The sequence below is a fragment of the Labrus bergylta genome, chromosome 15 (assembly GCF_963930695.1).
Source record: "Labrus bergylta chromosome 15, fLabBer1.1, whole genome shotgun sequence".
In the NCBI taxonomy this organism is placed as follows: Eukaryota; Metazoa; Chordata; class Actinopteri; order Labriformes; family Labridae; genus Labrus; species Labrus bergylta.
In genome coordinates this window covers 19993709-20006771 of record NC_089209.1, presented here as the reverse complement: position 1 = coordinate 20006771, position 13063 = coordinate 19993709, and the positions used below count along the sequence as shown (strand labels likewise).

At 41.6% G+C, this 13063-nt stretch overlaps 1 protein-coding gene across 1 annotated transcript in view; it reads right to left on the bottom strand.

The window, feature by feature from the left end:
* Window positions 1-45: 45 nt before the first annotated feature.
* phip (pleckstrin homology domain interacting protein) overlaps window positions 46-13063 on the bottom strand; it is a 41037-nt gene continuing 28019 nt past the window's right edge. Inside the window, exons 26-40 of the mRNA XM_020633481.3 lie at window positions 12416-12540; window positions 11120-11202; window positions 10843-10954; window positions 9573-9634; window positions 9308-9463; window positions 8230-8350; window positions 8002-8127; window positions 7702-7777; window positions 6936-6995; window positions 6694-6846; window positions 6069-6221; window positions 5510-5721; window positions 5188-5426; window positions 4381-4527; window positions 46-4248 (exon numbers count right to left, since the gene is read on the bottom strand). Of these exons, the coding sequence (XP_020489137.2) occupies window positions 3557-4248; window positions 4381-4527; window positions 5188-5426; window positions 5510-5721; window positions 6069-6221; window positions 6694-6846; window positions 6936-6995; window positions 7702-7777; window positions 8002-8127; window positions 8230-8350; window positions 9308-9463; window positions 9573-9634; window positions 10843-10954; window positions 11120-11202; window positions 12416-12540 (2517 nt within the window). The 3' untranslated portion in view covers window positions 46-3556. The remainder of the gene's footprint in view (window positions 4249-4380; window positions 4528-5187; window positions 5427-5509; window positions 5722-6068; window positions 6222-6693; window positions 6847-6935; window positions 6996-7701; window positions 7778-8001; window positions 8128-8229; window positions 8351-9307; window positions 9464-9572; window positions 9635-10842; window positions 10955-11119; window positions 11203-12415; window positions 12541-13063) is intronic.

Genomic DNA, 13063 nt, shown 5'->3' with positions numbered 1-13063 from the left:
CTCCATCAAACCTTCTTTACATACATAACACAGCAAACAAATCAGTCAAAAGAAAACACCCTTTTTTTTTATTTAAAGAAGATCCCGCACACCGCAACTGGAATAATAAAAATTTACTTTCAAAACAAATATCTGTGAAAAAGTGATGATCTTAAATTGACACAATCAACAACATTAAGGAAAAGTAGATATGGAAACACAACAGTTTATTCACTTAAAATATTGGTATGAACTAACAGGACAGCAGTACTCCCCTAAAACATACATTCTAGCTTTATGCTTCTTTTTGCTTTAATTCCTTTATATATAAAAGTATCCAAACTAACAAAGACGTCCTCTTTGACTGGTTCACATGAAACAGGCCCCCTTTCCCCTCCCTTCCCCTTCTGTTCTTTGCAATCCCACATCTCCTTACAATTCAAATCATCCCAAAATACTCTCCAGTGGCTCACATGCAGCCACTTCACTCACACTCAACGTCTGACCTGCGATGTCCGGCCAGAGGCCCCCCAGAAGTGACAATGGGTCGTGATTGATTTCTAACATGGTCGAGATAATTGGACAAGCAATAACAAATCAGCTATTTACTTAAACAGGTAGTGTGGATGATCTGATGTAAAAGTGGCGACAGCAGAATAATCAAGTTTGATATCTACTTCGATATGATCGCTGCATTCTCACTTTAAGTTTATTTCAACAGGAAATCTGAGTTCACATAAATCTGAACCCATCCCTTTAACTCTGGATACAATTGTTGCGATGCAGCAGGCCATGGTCAAGGTTAGCCAATCATTTTTCCTGATTCAAATTTGGTTAATCGACACTAAAATCTATCCAAACATTTATGGCTCTTTATTATTCTGTTGTACGCTCAATCAGTTTAAAAAGTCAGATCATACCTTTTGATTTAAAAATCCCGGGGTCTAAAATGTGTACTCATGATAATCTGTCAACCAATGTAATAATGATTACTTGTAATGTAACTTTATGTGGATAGGAAGAGTTTTTCTTGGCTCACAAAATTCATTGTCTTGTGTGCAAAGGTCGGCTTTCTATCTCTAATAGAACCCCCTCAATAGGATATTGTTCCCATCAACAGTCATTCATAGAGGAAGGTGTCATTTTTTTTAGGCTTTCTTAATTTGGAATAAATCTCTTCATATACACAATATAAACAAACCTTTCCATGAAGTAAATATAAGCCCGACTGACTTTGAAAAAAAGCTGTTAATTGTATTCTAACTCCACTAATGATGTGAATAAAATAGTTGTCCTGTATGGCAGAAACAGACGGAAAAAGAAGTTTACACATAAAATGAAAGCGAGCTCAACACCCTCAGTGTGTTTAAAAACTGCTTCTGAAAATAAACACATTCAATCGCATGGTCTAAAACCTCAGTGCCCAACACGAAAATTTGGCATTGACATATCCATGACAAAAAAGGAAAACCAAAGGTAAACATTTGAGATAGATAAATATTCAACAATATGTGATATAAAGAGCTTTGAAAGAACCCAGGTGATGCTACTGTCCAGTTCTGTCCAGTGAAACCCACAACACACGTGGCTGATTTTGGCATTCAGTTGCTCTGTGCTGGGTGAAAACAGATAGATCTTAAAACAAGTGGGGGCGGCCATCTTTCAAAACTCAGCCCATTAGATGCGTGAGAGGACAAACAGAGAGAGAGAGGATGACGTGGTATTTCTGTCTCTAGACAGATTTTTATCTTTCAGTAGCCCTCCGTACAATCCTGTCTTGTCAAGTACAGTTCCAAAGTCCAGTCCTCTGAACCCAGCAACCAGTGGAACCAGGAAGTCCAACAAAGACTAAAAGAAAACCGAAGAAAGGCCCCAAAAGCAGACAACAGAGGATTCAATATGCCAGAGTAGCAAAGGCACACAATCAGAAAGATGAATGTAAGACTTTTCTTTCTCTCTGCTTTCTGTCCAAATTCATTCCGATCCAGTTTGATCTGGTTCGATCCTGTTCGCTCCAGGCATGAGAAAGTGCTAGAACATGCGAAACAGATTTGTGTGTGTTTGTGTGTGTTGTCATGACCATAGAAACATATCAACATTTAGAAAGTATCTTTTATATGTTATCAATTTTAAAACACACCAGGTTATTTCCTACGACTGCATTGATAACCGGTCTGTGGTAAGTGCATCTCAAAGCTAGTCACCCAAAGCTCCTCTGGCTGTACCTTAGGTATAAACTGACAATAGGTTGGTTATAGGATAATATATTGATGTGAATAATGGTTTTACAACAACAAATAAGTCTTCTTTTTTTTTCAACTGCTATAAATACAATTCTTTGAGAGTTTTCACAACGATCAGACTGTATGCCACTGTTTGCACGCCAAAAGTGAATGACACACTCATTTGTGTTATAAAAACACACACTCTCCTTCAAACACACACTCAAGAGTCACAACTTGGGTTTGCACACATACAGGCACATACTTTACTTCGCAGGGCACAGGCCAAGCACACACACACACACACACACACACACACACACACACACACACACACACACACACACACACACACACACACACACACACACACACACACACACACACACACACACACACACACACACACACACACACACACACACACACCAAAGACATAAAGGCACAAGGTATTGCTAATGTTCGAGGACGCATTGAAACATGATCTATCGAAACATTTAAATGACCTCTCTCACTCATGCATCCTTTTTTTTTGATCTCTTCCTCACAGTAAAAACAGCTTCTATAAACAAAGAGATGCTTTTCCTTCTAATAAACATGCAATGAAACAAAACAATAACACCCACACACACCGACAGTAAACAAAACCTACAGATCTACAGTACCAACAGAGGGTACACCATTTGGTATTTTAGCGCAGACAGACACGCTCAGGCCAGCAAATGTGTAAGACTTCCAAAACAGAGAGCGCGTCATCACGTAAAAATCTTATAAAAGAGAGGAGGGGCTATATAAAAAAAGAGGGGGATCGGTGGAGAAGGGGTTGAAAAACTTTTTTCACGCCAGTGTCCTGTGATCCGACACAGACTTAACCATTAGCTCAGTGGGCGTCTTTGAACCGACCAGAAGGGGCTCTGAAGTCCTCCAAAATAACAGTGGCATAAGATACATCCAGCTCTCCTTGTGATTCTTTCAAGTACTGTGTTGCCCAGTCCGAGACCAACAGGTAAGGGAGTGGTTCACTGGACGGGAGAAGCGCAAGACCACCAGGGTAGGAGTCACTGAGCTCCTGTAGATCCAACATGGACCATAATGTAGGAGGAGTCAAAATGAATGAACTTGGTCTGTTAGCCTAGAGATATGCTAACCGGGCCAAGAGGGAGGACGTGTGGACAGTCCATAAAACAGCTTTGAATAGCAGCTAGCAGCTCCTCAGGCGACAAACATGTACATAAATCAACCAGACATCAAGCATGACTTCCTGGACTCCACAATCCTCCTCTGGCAAGCCCAGAAATCTCAACCAGATTTATCTCTGTCCTGGCAGCCTCCTCCTCAAATCCTGCATGTCTCCTCTACCATCCAATCAGATTGGCTTTGGCCTTCTCTGTCAGCTTGCGGACACGCCCCTTTGACGAGGTGCCAAAGGTGATTGATGAGTCCTCAAACAACAGCTGCCTCTGCTCCTCCTCAGAATCCTCCTCCATGTACCAGGCAGACCTCCGCCCCTGGTTTCGAGTTTGCATCGACCCTCCCGCATCTTCCTCTGGCTCCTTCCGATTGGATCGTTGAGGAGCAGTCTGTGGAGGAGGTGTGACCTCCTCGTTGGTTCTCCTGCTGCTCCTCCTCAGAGGCGAGGGCTCGGGGGACTCAGTGGGAGGACTGGCATCATCAGTTCTTACCGCTCGGGGCCGGCCTCGCCGTCTGGGTGACGACATGCCAGAGTCCGACAACACAGATGTTTCCTGTGCCGAAGATGTCCCGCCCTCGTCCCCTGTTGAGTGGTCGAGGTCATCGTCAGGGGTGGAACTCCTGCGGGTGCTGCTCCCTCTCATCTCCTCCAGCTCCTGTTTATTCTTTTTTCCTTTCTTCTTCCCTGGCGGCCGGCCTCGGGGTCTGGAGGGGCTCTCTGGTGTCACGACTTCAGGAGGACTCGGTGGAGGGTCCAGTCTGGATTTCCGACTCCTCCTCCCAACACCGAGGGTCACATGACTGCTGTGGCCATTCAGGTGGACTGTGCTCTGAGAGGCAGGGCTGACAGTAGAGCCTGAGGAGAAGGGCAGAGATTTACAGAACAAAAGCATAATTAAATAAAACTTTAATAATAACATGGTGGCAAAACTAAATGTTATGACTTGTGAATGTGATAGCCAAAGATCACGTCTCCGTCATCTTTTACCTGGCGTGTGTCGTACAGGAGGCCTGAGTTTCCTCCGGGTGTTTCCTCCACTGCTACTTTCTGTGGCTGGAGAGGGAGTCACCTTTTCAGGAGCGGGAGGTGTTGAAGCTGACACAGAGTGATGAGCCCTCAGAGAGCGAGTAGATTCTGTCAATGTAAATGAACACAGTTTTAAAAAAACACACATTATAATAAAGGTTACATTCTGGTTCAGTTCTTGATAACATACTTAGCTGCAAGTCAAGGGTTCAATAAGCAAAAGGATACCGGAAAATTGATACTAACCTCATTATTTTACAGCACATATAAAGTCAGCTGATGCTTAGCTCAGCATCAATAAATGAAATAGAGGTTTACAGCTAACTTGGCTTTATCGTAGCATAACTAAATATATCTTATAGCACCTCTAAAACTCACTAATGAACATGCCATTGAATCAATAACAAAAGTGTGAAAACAAGTTGTTAGTTTAAAGGGAATTTAGTGCTGGCAGAAGCTTCATTCTGGGCATAAAAACATAAATGAATGATTCATCTAATCTTACTCTCAGTGGGAAGAGCTAATGTCAAACTATTCCTTTAAAAAGACCAATGCTCTGTAAATTGACATTAAGAATTGATCCAAGCGTCAGTGAAGCTTACTCAAGTAAAAGTTTAAAGATTATCAAAAGTAGAAGTACAGAATTAATTCCTTAAGTCATATTTAAAAGCTATAGTCTAAGTATTGTTTTAACATTAAAGTTTTACAAAAGTAAACCTTGCCCTTTGAGGAACATGTCTACCATCTGTTTCTGTGGTGTGGTCTTACCTGATGTGCTCGCAGTGTTGCTCGCAGTGTTAGATGAGGAGGATGAGGATGGAGTGTGTGTCGAAAAGCGAGCTGAGCTTCGTGTACGCGCTGCAGCCGGCGTGTCTGCCTTCCCGTTGACCAGCTGGGGGGGCTGTTTGAGGGGGATGCTCTGTCTTAGAGAGGGGGGTCGAGGAGGAGGTGGTGATGGCTCCCTCTTCCCTGTGACCCTGGATGACACACGTCTCTTCCTCTCTGGACTGAGGCAAGATGAGAGGACAGAAATTACAACTAATGCAGAGGAAGAGACAAAAGCCCTCAAATAAAATGTCTCTTCTTCTACCTGGATGCCGTGCTGCTGGCTGGAGATTCGCTCCTCCTCCTCCTCCTCTTCATGGCGTGCCGTGTCTGTCTGTCTGTAGTGTGCCGTGTCTGTCTGTCAGTGCCCTGTCGAGTCAGTTTATCCGTCAGGCCGTGGATGGCTTTGTAGTCAGACAGGATGGAGCTGACGTGCTCCTCGAACAGCGCAGAGAGCCTCAGACTCATACTGTAGATCTGGAGACACAAAAGATGGCTTTGATTAACTGTCATACTCAGCCAAGAAAGGAAGAGAATTTTATTTCATGTACTCATCAAAGCCTGAAAATAAGAGCACGAGGTATTCCAGGTATATATCAAATTGTCTACTACTATAAAAAAGTAACTCTTGGGGCGTTAGATAGCCCAGGGGTTAAATTGTGTGCGCCATGTACAGAGGCTATAGCGGGCGCCTGGGTTCAATCAGTTAGTGTGACAATCTACATTATGACGGTGTGTGGGGGTGTCTATTTTATTTATTTTTTTAATTAACAACCCTTTGACAGATAGTCTTTCAGCATGTGTGTGTCATCTTCCTTTCTTACCCGAGACTTCTTGCTAGGGGTGTAAGCTTTGGAGTTGCTGAAAATGAGCCGCACGTCTTTGCAGAGCTCGATGGGAGACTGGTACTTTCCTTCCGTCAGCGTGTTGAGAACGGTGCCAAAGTCCATGGGAGAGTCGACTATTTGCAGGTAGTCCTGGGAGAAGGAGAGAGAAGTTGGGACAATTCAGCAATAAGCTTCAAAAGACGAAACCACAATGAGGAAAAGCAGAGAGAAAGAAAGTAAAATTGGTAGATTTGCTTTTTCACTTTGAACGGAGTGAACCCACAGCAGAAGAATTCCACTCTTCTTTAGCTAACAAGAGAGCTCCGCTGAATTGAACCCTTGAGTCGGCTCACGTGGTTTCTCCTTCACAACTTTTCCAATGGATTTAGACGTCACTCGCTGAATGGAGAGTGCTGTTCTGTTCTCAGCTTCAAATACCACTCCTTGTGTAATTGAATGTATGCTACTTGTGCCACAGACTTTCTGTAGAGCCAGATTCAAGGACAAAAAGAGCTAACTGAAAATGAGAATTAAAGATGGCCCTATGGAAAAATTCACAAAAAGCTAAACATCAGAGCTTTTTGTTAAATTCAGAGCACAAAGGGGTTTTCTGCGTAGGTACCGGGTATTCTTGTAGGTCCACAGGTTCTCTGAAGGGCTCTGAGTCTTCACACTGAAAGATGAGATCCAGCAGCTCCTTACAGCGTCCCCTCCACGCATGAGGGTCGTATGAAGGAGGTCGGGTTCGCAGTTTGCGCTGCATAGGTCGACGACCCTGTGCAAAAAAAAGAATTAAGTAGATAAAGATGCACATGTTGATACAAAATATATGATGGATGCAGTCTGGAATCTTCAATATGTTACCTTGTGGTTTCTCGTAGATGTTCCAGGAGTATTAGTATCTTCATCCTCCTCCTCATCATCCTAGAGAGTCGTGAAAAGGATAATTTAATAAAGCCAGTGATGCATATTGTGCTACAAGCTGCTGTATTTACTCACAATTGTTAAGTCTGATATGTTTTAGCAGCCGACCGAACGAGATCAACTGAGAGTTCAAATATGATTTTTAACAGCGTTTATCACAACAAAAAAAAGAATATTTCTTTTTATTTTAGTTTTTGTCTGCGATTTATACACTACAATATTCAATCTGAAGTTTTTTTGCAATCAAGGTGTGAAATAGTGAAAGTGTTTTATGTAACAAATACAATTAGCATGATTTGAGTGAGTGGGACACCCTGTATTGATGTCATGATATTATTTAGAATAACATGCAATTTACAGGGAACAAGGCCGTCTGAAAACAGTTTGAACCCGTTGCCATAAAACATCTTAACCAGTAAGGACACATTACATTCAGCCTGCTACCTCCTATTGCACATAGCACCTAACACTCCTGCAATAATCATCATGTAGAACCTGGTGCACTCCCTTAATGTAGCTATATTGTGTCTGTATTTCATGCATGTTGGGTTTAAGTTTGATTATCCGTTTTTAAATGTGCCATTTAGTGTAAAGGTGGTACCCTGTGTTTTAAATGGTATATATTTACAAACTCAAGTCAAAGACAAAATCAGAAAAGTAGACCAAGTATTTTCTGTTCTGTTTTATACAACATGTAAAAACACACCTCATCTTCAGAGTCGGAGAAGGTGGCTTTCTTCATGGTTTTGTAAAGCGGCATGATGTCTGTCAGACTTTGGTCCCTGAGGACGACAAAAGAAGAAGAGAGCAGAGATTTGGTGAGAATGTTGTAGGACATTCAAGTGGGAGCTGAAATAATAGTTTTGTTTTTTTACCAGAACTTTTAGATCAGGATGATTTTCTGATATGGAATGCTGAAGAGAATAACTGAACTTGATGACAGTAAGTAAATTGCTCTCTCTAACATTCAGGCTTTTGAATGAATTACAGGGTGCAGCACACTCACTTAATGAATTGCAGCATTAGGTCAGAGACAAACTTGGCAGTGGTGACGATGAATGCTCCGGGCTCATTGAACGTCTGGGCGTTGTGTTCGATGTAACGAGCCTCCCACATCAGAGATGACAGCCGTCTGAAAGAGAAATACAAACATGCTGAGTGTGTACCATCTCTCATCGTCCACTCTGTACCTCCTGCCATCTTCTTCACACAAACACAGCGTGGTGTCGGGTACCTGTAGAAGCGGTTCACCAGCCTTTGGCGTATGGTGCTGAGATCAGTGACGTAGGCCACCACTGTGCAGTATGTGGGGTAAGCCTGAAGGTCTACGGGGAAGGCAAATGGCGCCGCAACATCTGAGGAGTGGCGTTTAGGCGGATGGATAGAAAAAAGGGCAAATGCAAAAAAAAAAAGATTAGATTGGAAAACAAACGCTTTAAAGGACTTGCACTTAGTTATGTTTAGAATTCAAACTAAAAAGATGGACAACGAAAACAATGACAGCGCTTACATCATGAAGGTTTTTAATGTAACCTTTCTTTTTGCATTACCTATGGCTAGGTTTCTGTGAATTTGTTGGGTGTGTGTGTTTGTGTGTGTATATTTATCTTAGTAGGAGTATGTGTGGTGTACCTATTGTATATTTTCATATTTGGATTTATTTCTTCTCTTCATTTTCTTGATTTGCACTCTTACTATAGTGATGTTGTAATTGTTCTCGCCCTGATTGTGAAGCACATTGTGTTGCCCTGTGTATGAAACGTGCTATATGTAATGAAGTTTGACTTGACTAGTAACACATAAGTAATGATGGTTTTACTCCTCAATACATTTTGCGAAAGGCGATCCCACTTATTCTAAATATACATACCTAAATTTAGAGTCACATGAAAGACTTCAAATAAATCCTGCTGTAGCGTGAAGCGTAGGAGTAAAACAAACAAAAAAAATAATCTAAAAGGATTAAGTAAGCTGTCTAGTGGTACTTAAGGGTATTTGTTCCACAAACTGTCACAAGGGGGAGCTCTCAAACCAGATTTTCATTGGGAGGATTGCAGAAAAACAAAGTCTGGGCCTTATATGACATTACATCATTTAACATGAATTCAGGCAAGCAGCTCAATACGTGTTCAACATGTTAGCTGTTTATTCCTTTTAGCTGTCCAGCTCAGGGCAGCAGTGACTCATGTGGGGTAGAGTCATGCTGCTTTACCAGAAATGTGCCGTCATGGCTCTACTTCATCATCCTGCTTGCTGACATAATGGGAGTGTTTTTTGTTTTTTTTATTCACACATGCTGGGTGACGTCATACCGAGTGTGCAGAGCTGGTCGATGGCTTTGATGATGCGTTCGCACTCATCTGCGCGTGTGTGGCTGCCCCATTCGCCGTCCAGTGGGACATAAAGCAGCTCCTTCTGTTCTTCTTCCACCAGAGGGACACTAGTGCCCAACTCATCAGGGAACGTGGCTGCACAAGTCAGGAGCAAAATGAAATCCATTTAATAAGTAAATTTGACATTATGAAGAAAGGATGGTGTGTATGTGTTTTTAGTAGGTTGGGTGAATTAGAGACCTACCATCATCTGGAATGGGCTCCATATCCCATGGACTCATCTTCTCTGTGTCTCCGTTATCCCAGCTAGACACGTAACAGAGTCAATATGAAGAATCATCAGATTGTGTTTGTAATTTTTTTGTTCTCCTAATATGTGATGTATCTGTGCCTCAAGTGGATGTCAGTCTCTAACAAGGTTTTTCAAATCATTTGTTTCCATAGGCACCCGCCGCTGACAGGAAGAAATAACTCAAACAGACTCTTGGTTTATTAACGTTTGTAACTGAAATGTCGCTCCAATGACAGGCTAGCAATGCAAAACAAAGACCAAAGCTATCCAGCGTCATTGCAAACATCAAATTCAAACTGTCACCCAGGACTTTTTCATCAAGTGGCCGTGAGGTGTTAATGAGTTAGCTGAGAGGAGGCGTCAGCGGCACAATCACAGCGAGCCATTTGTCTATACTCATCAGTGATTTGTCCAAGAAGGCGAGTTCTTGTTTCATGTAAATCATTTGAATGAAACCTATTATTTGATTTCTCATTATGTCAGCGGTTAAAGACGGATCTCAAACTCAATCAATCCTAGGAAAGATGCCAAGAGACTAACTGTAGAGAAGACACAAATAAACTGGGTCAAAGTTTTTACTATTTTCCCAGCTGTGAATAAAGTGAAAATCAATCCCTTCATTATTATTTTACTGTATCATTGATTTTTTCAGTGAATATGTCCCTTTATTGTAGTTAATTAGAGCTGCACAACTGTTCATAAAAAAGAATATCATATATCTCTCACAAACAGATTCTTCTCATTGATTTCTTCTGTTACCCTCCTGTACCTTTAAGTACTTGTTGAGAACATTAAAAACAAAGTGTTGTATTATAAAGGTTCATGCTATAGTGGTTATTTCTATTACATCACTATCAAATGGATCATGTTTCATTTCCACTGACATTTAAGGGGTTTAATACACATTTTCTGCAGTAACCTGCAGTGCTGCAATAGAAAACTATTATTTGCTAAGTACATCAATAAGTCATCTTTATCTTAGAATCTGAGCACAAGTGTGACACACTCCCTTCCCTTCCTTTTCACACCAAGTTATATTAGTGTTACTCTCTGCCACTCTCTCAATCTGTGCACGCGAGGGGTGAAGGGGTTTTGTTGTTTGTTTGAGAGACTTCAGGATGTCTAGGTGTGATGCAACAACATCCCGTAAAAAATGAGACTGTACTGAGCTTTGATGGAAACTGCAGTTTTGATTGTGTGTAAATCCAGTCAGTGATCCTACCAGACATTGTAGCACTGGAACAGGCTGTCAGGATACTGAGACTGGAAGGGCTCCTGGCTCTCAATGGTCCCAAACCACCAGGCATCATCAATCACTGACCGAAACCTGTCACCTGCACAGACACACACAGGAGTTATCTTAGATCTTTACATGGACGGAACAGTTGACCTAAAAAAAAAAAACTGAGCCAGATGATATTTCTGTCAGATATTTAGTATTTGTTTCAAGTTCTACACATTTATTGCCATGCCAGACTTTAAAGTTAAAATAGGCTGACCTATACTCCACTGCCTCTTTCTGGCGTTGTCAAACTGCTGCCGCAGTATGAGGAAGTCGATGACATCAGGCATGTCGTGGTATCTGCATCAAAACAAAAGTGAGCAGGATGAGTCAAACACTACAACAAGGCAGCTTGAATAAAATAAAAAAAACGACCATGTTGACTGTTTACCACTGTCAGTCAACCTTAAACCAATAAAAGTTTTATGAGTTCTTTCTTGTCTTGAGTCAAGATGAGAATTTGTTTAGGAAAAGCACAGAGATAATCCAGGAGAATAGTTTCACGCTCTGTAGGAACTAAAATCTGGATATTGTTGAGAGGTAGAGTGTCATCACTACTACTACTATCAACACTTTGAGGCCCTGTTTAAACAACTTTATGTGCATGGTGTAACTTTACCAAGAATGAAACCATCAGAGTTTCATATTTAACTCCCTAAAGAAGCCAGGTGTGTCTGCACCGACTGCTGTTTATAAGGCGGTTCTTCTATTGAATTGACTGTGCTCAGGCTTATTTTAAATGTCTTCTTCCATTTTGCCCCATGTACACACAGAGTACAGAGACTACTGTACACACATTTCATTGCATGGGTTGCCCTTTAATGTGCAGCAGCAGAAACGATAGATGCATCTCCATATTAAAAGAGACACAGCATATCTTACGCAGAGAAGAGTAACATCATTCTTTCAATCTTAAGACGCGCAGAGAGGATGGGTCAGATGTTAACTCACGTTCTGTGTGCCTATAATTAAAGAAAGGTAGGCCCTTCATTGTTTTTAGATCATATTGTCTTATGCATACATAACGGACACTCGACATTCAGCACTAAAGCGTTATATTATAATGCACAAAGCAGAAAGTTATTGATGTGTTTGGGGCCAGTTCAGGCATTGGCTAGAAGTTTCGGTCCCTCATGGCTTTATCAGGAGGATTCCAGCAAAGTTCACCGTGGTGAGGCAGATGAGCGTTTGCTTGCCCCAGTTTTCTGACATCAACAGAAAGGCTGCATAATGATAGAAGTGGCATTTATCTGAAACATAGCTTCATAAAAGCAAAGACACTAAACCGATGTGCAGGATGTGCCTTTGACTTTACACCAGTATTTTTTTTTTGTCAAGTCGTGTGTAAGCACATTTGCCTCAGCACAACGTGGGCACAAGGTGTGAAAAAAACAACCACGTTAGTAGAAAAAGACTCTTGCCACTTTGCACTGGGTGTCAGATAAGAGCCTTATTTTTAAAGGTTCATCTTCAAGCTGCTGGAGCTTTTCAGATCGAGACATTTGTCGCTTACTTCATAGAGAAGGATCCTCCAGTTAGTTTTCCAGTGTCGGGGTCCAAGAAGGAAAGCTTCAGGCAGCACAGTGTGGGCAAGCCGACCTCGTACTTGATGCCAACTATCTTCATCAACTCCTGCTCCTAAAAAAACATAGTTAAACACTGTTATAGTCATTCCATAACTTTCCAAAACTGAAAAAAGCTATTTACATTAAACAGAGCCCTGCTAGGTCAAAACCAGTTCAATGCACTCCTTTTCATTTCATATTGATATATTTTCTTCTCTGCGTCATACATTATTAAAGCAGAGAGAGTGTGAGCGCTACAGCTACTGTAAGAATGGATTGTTAAAATATATATATATATATATATATAGAAGCGCACCCTGCTTTCACACTTAACAGGTAATACATTCTGCCTGCAAGTGTTCCAGTGTTTTTTGTCTTTCTTTTAGAGGAAGTTTCATCAAGAGGCTTTAAAAACTTTATTCTCTGCAGACATTTTTCTCTCAACAAGGATTCAGTTTTAGAACAGGAAAAGGGAATAAAGTCTACATGAAAGTGGAGAGCACATGGCCTAGCGGTTAGGTTGCGCACCATGTATGGAGGCTATAGTCCTCCAAGTGGGCAGCCTGAGTTTGTGTTCAGCCTGTAGCTCCTTTTCT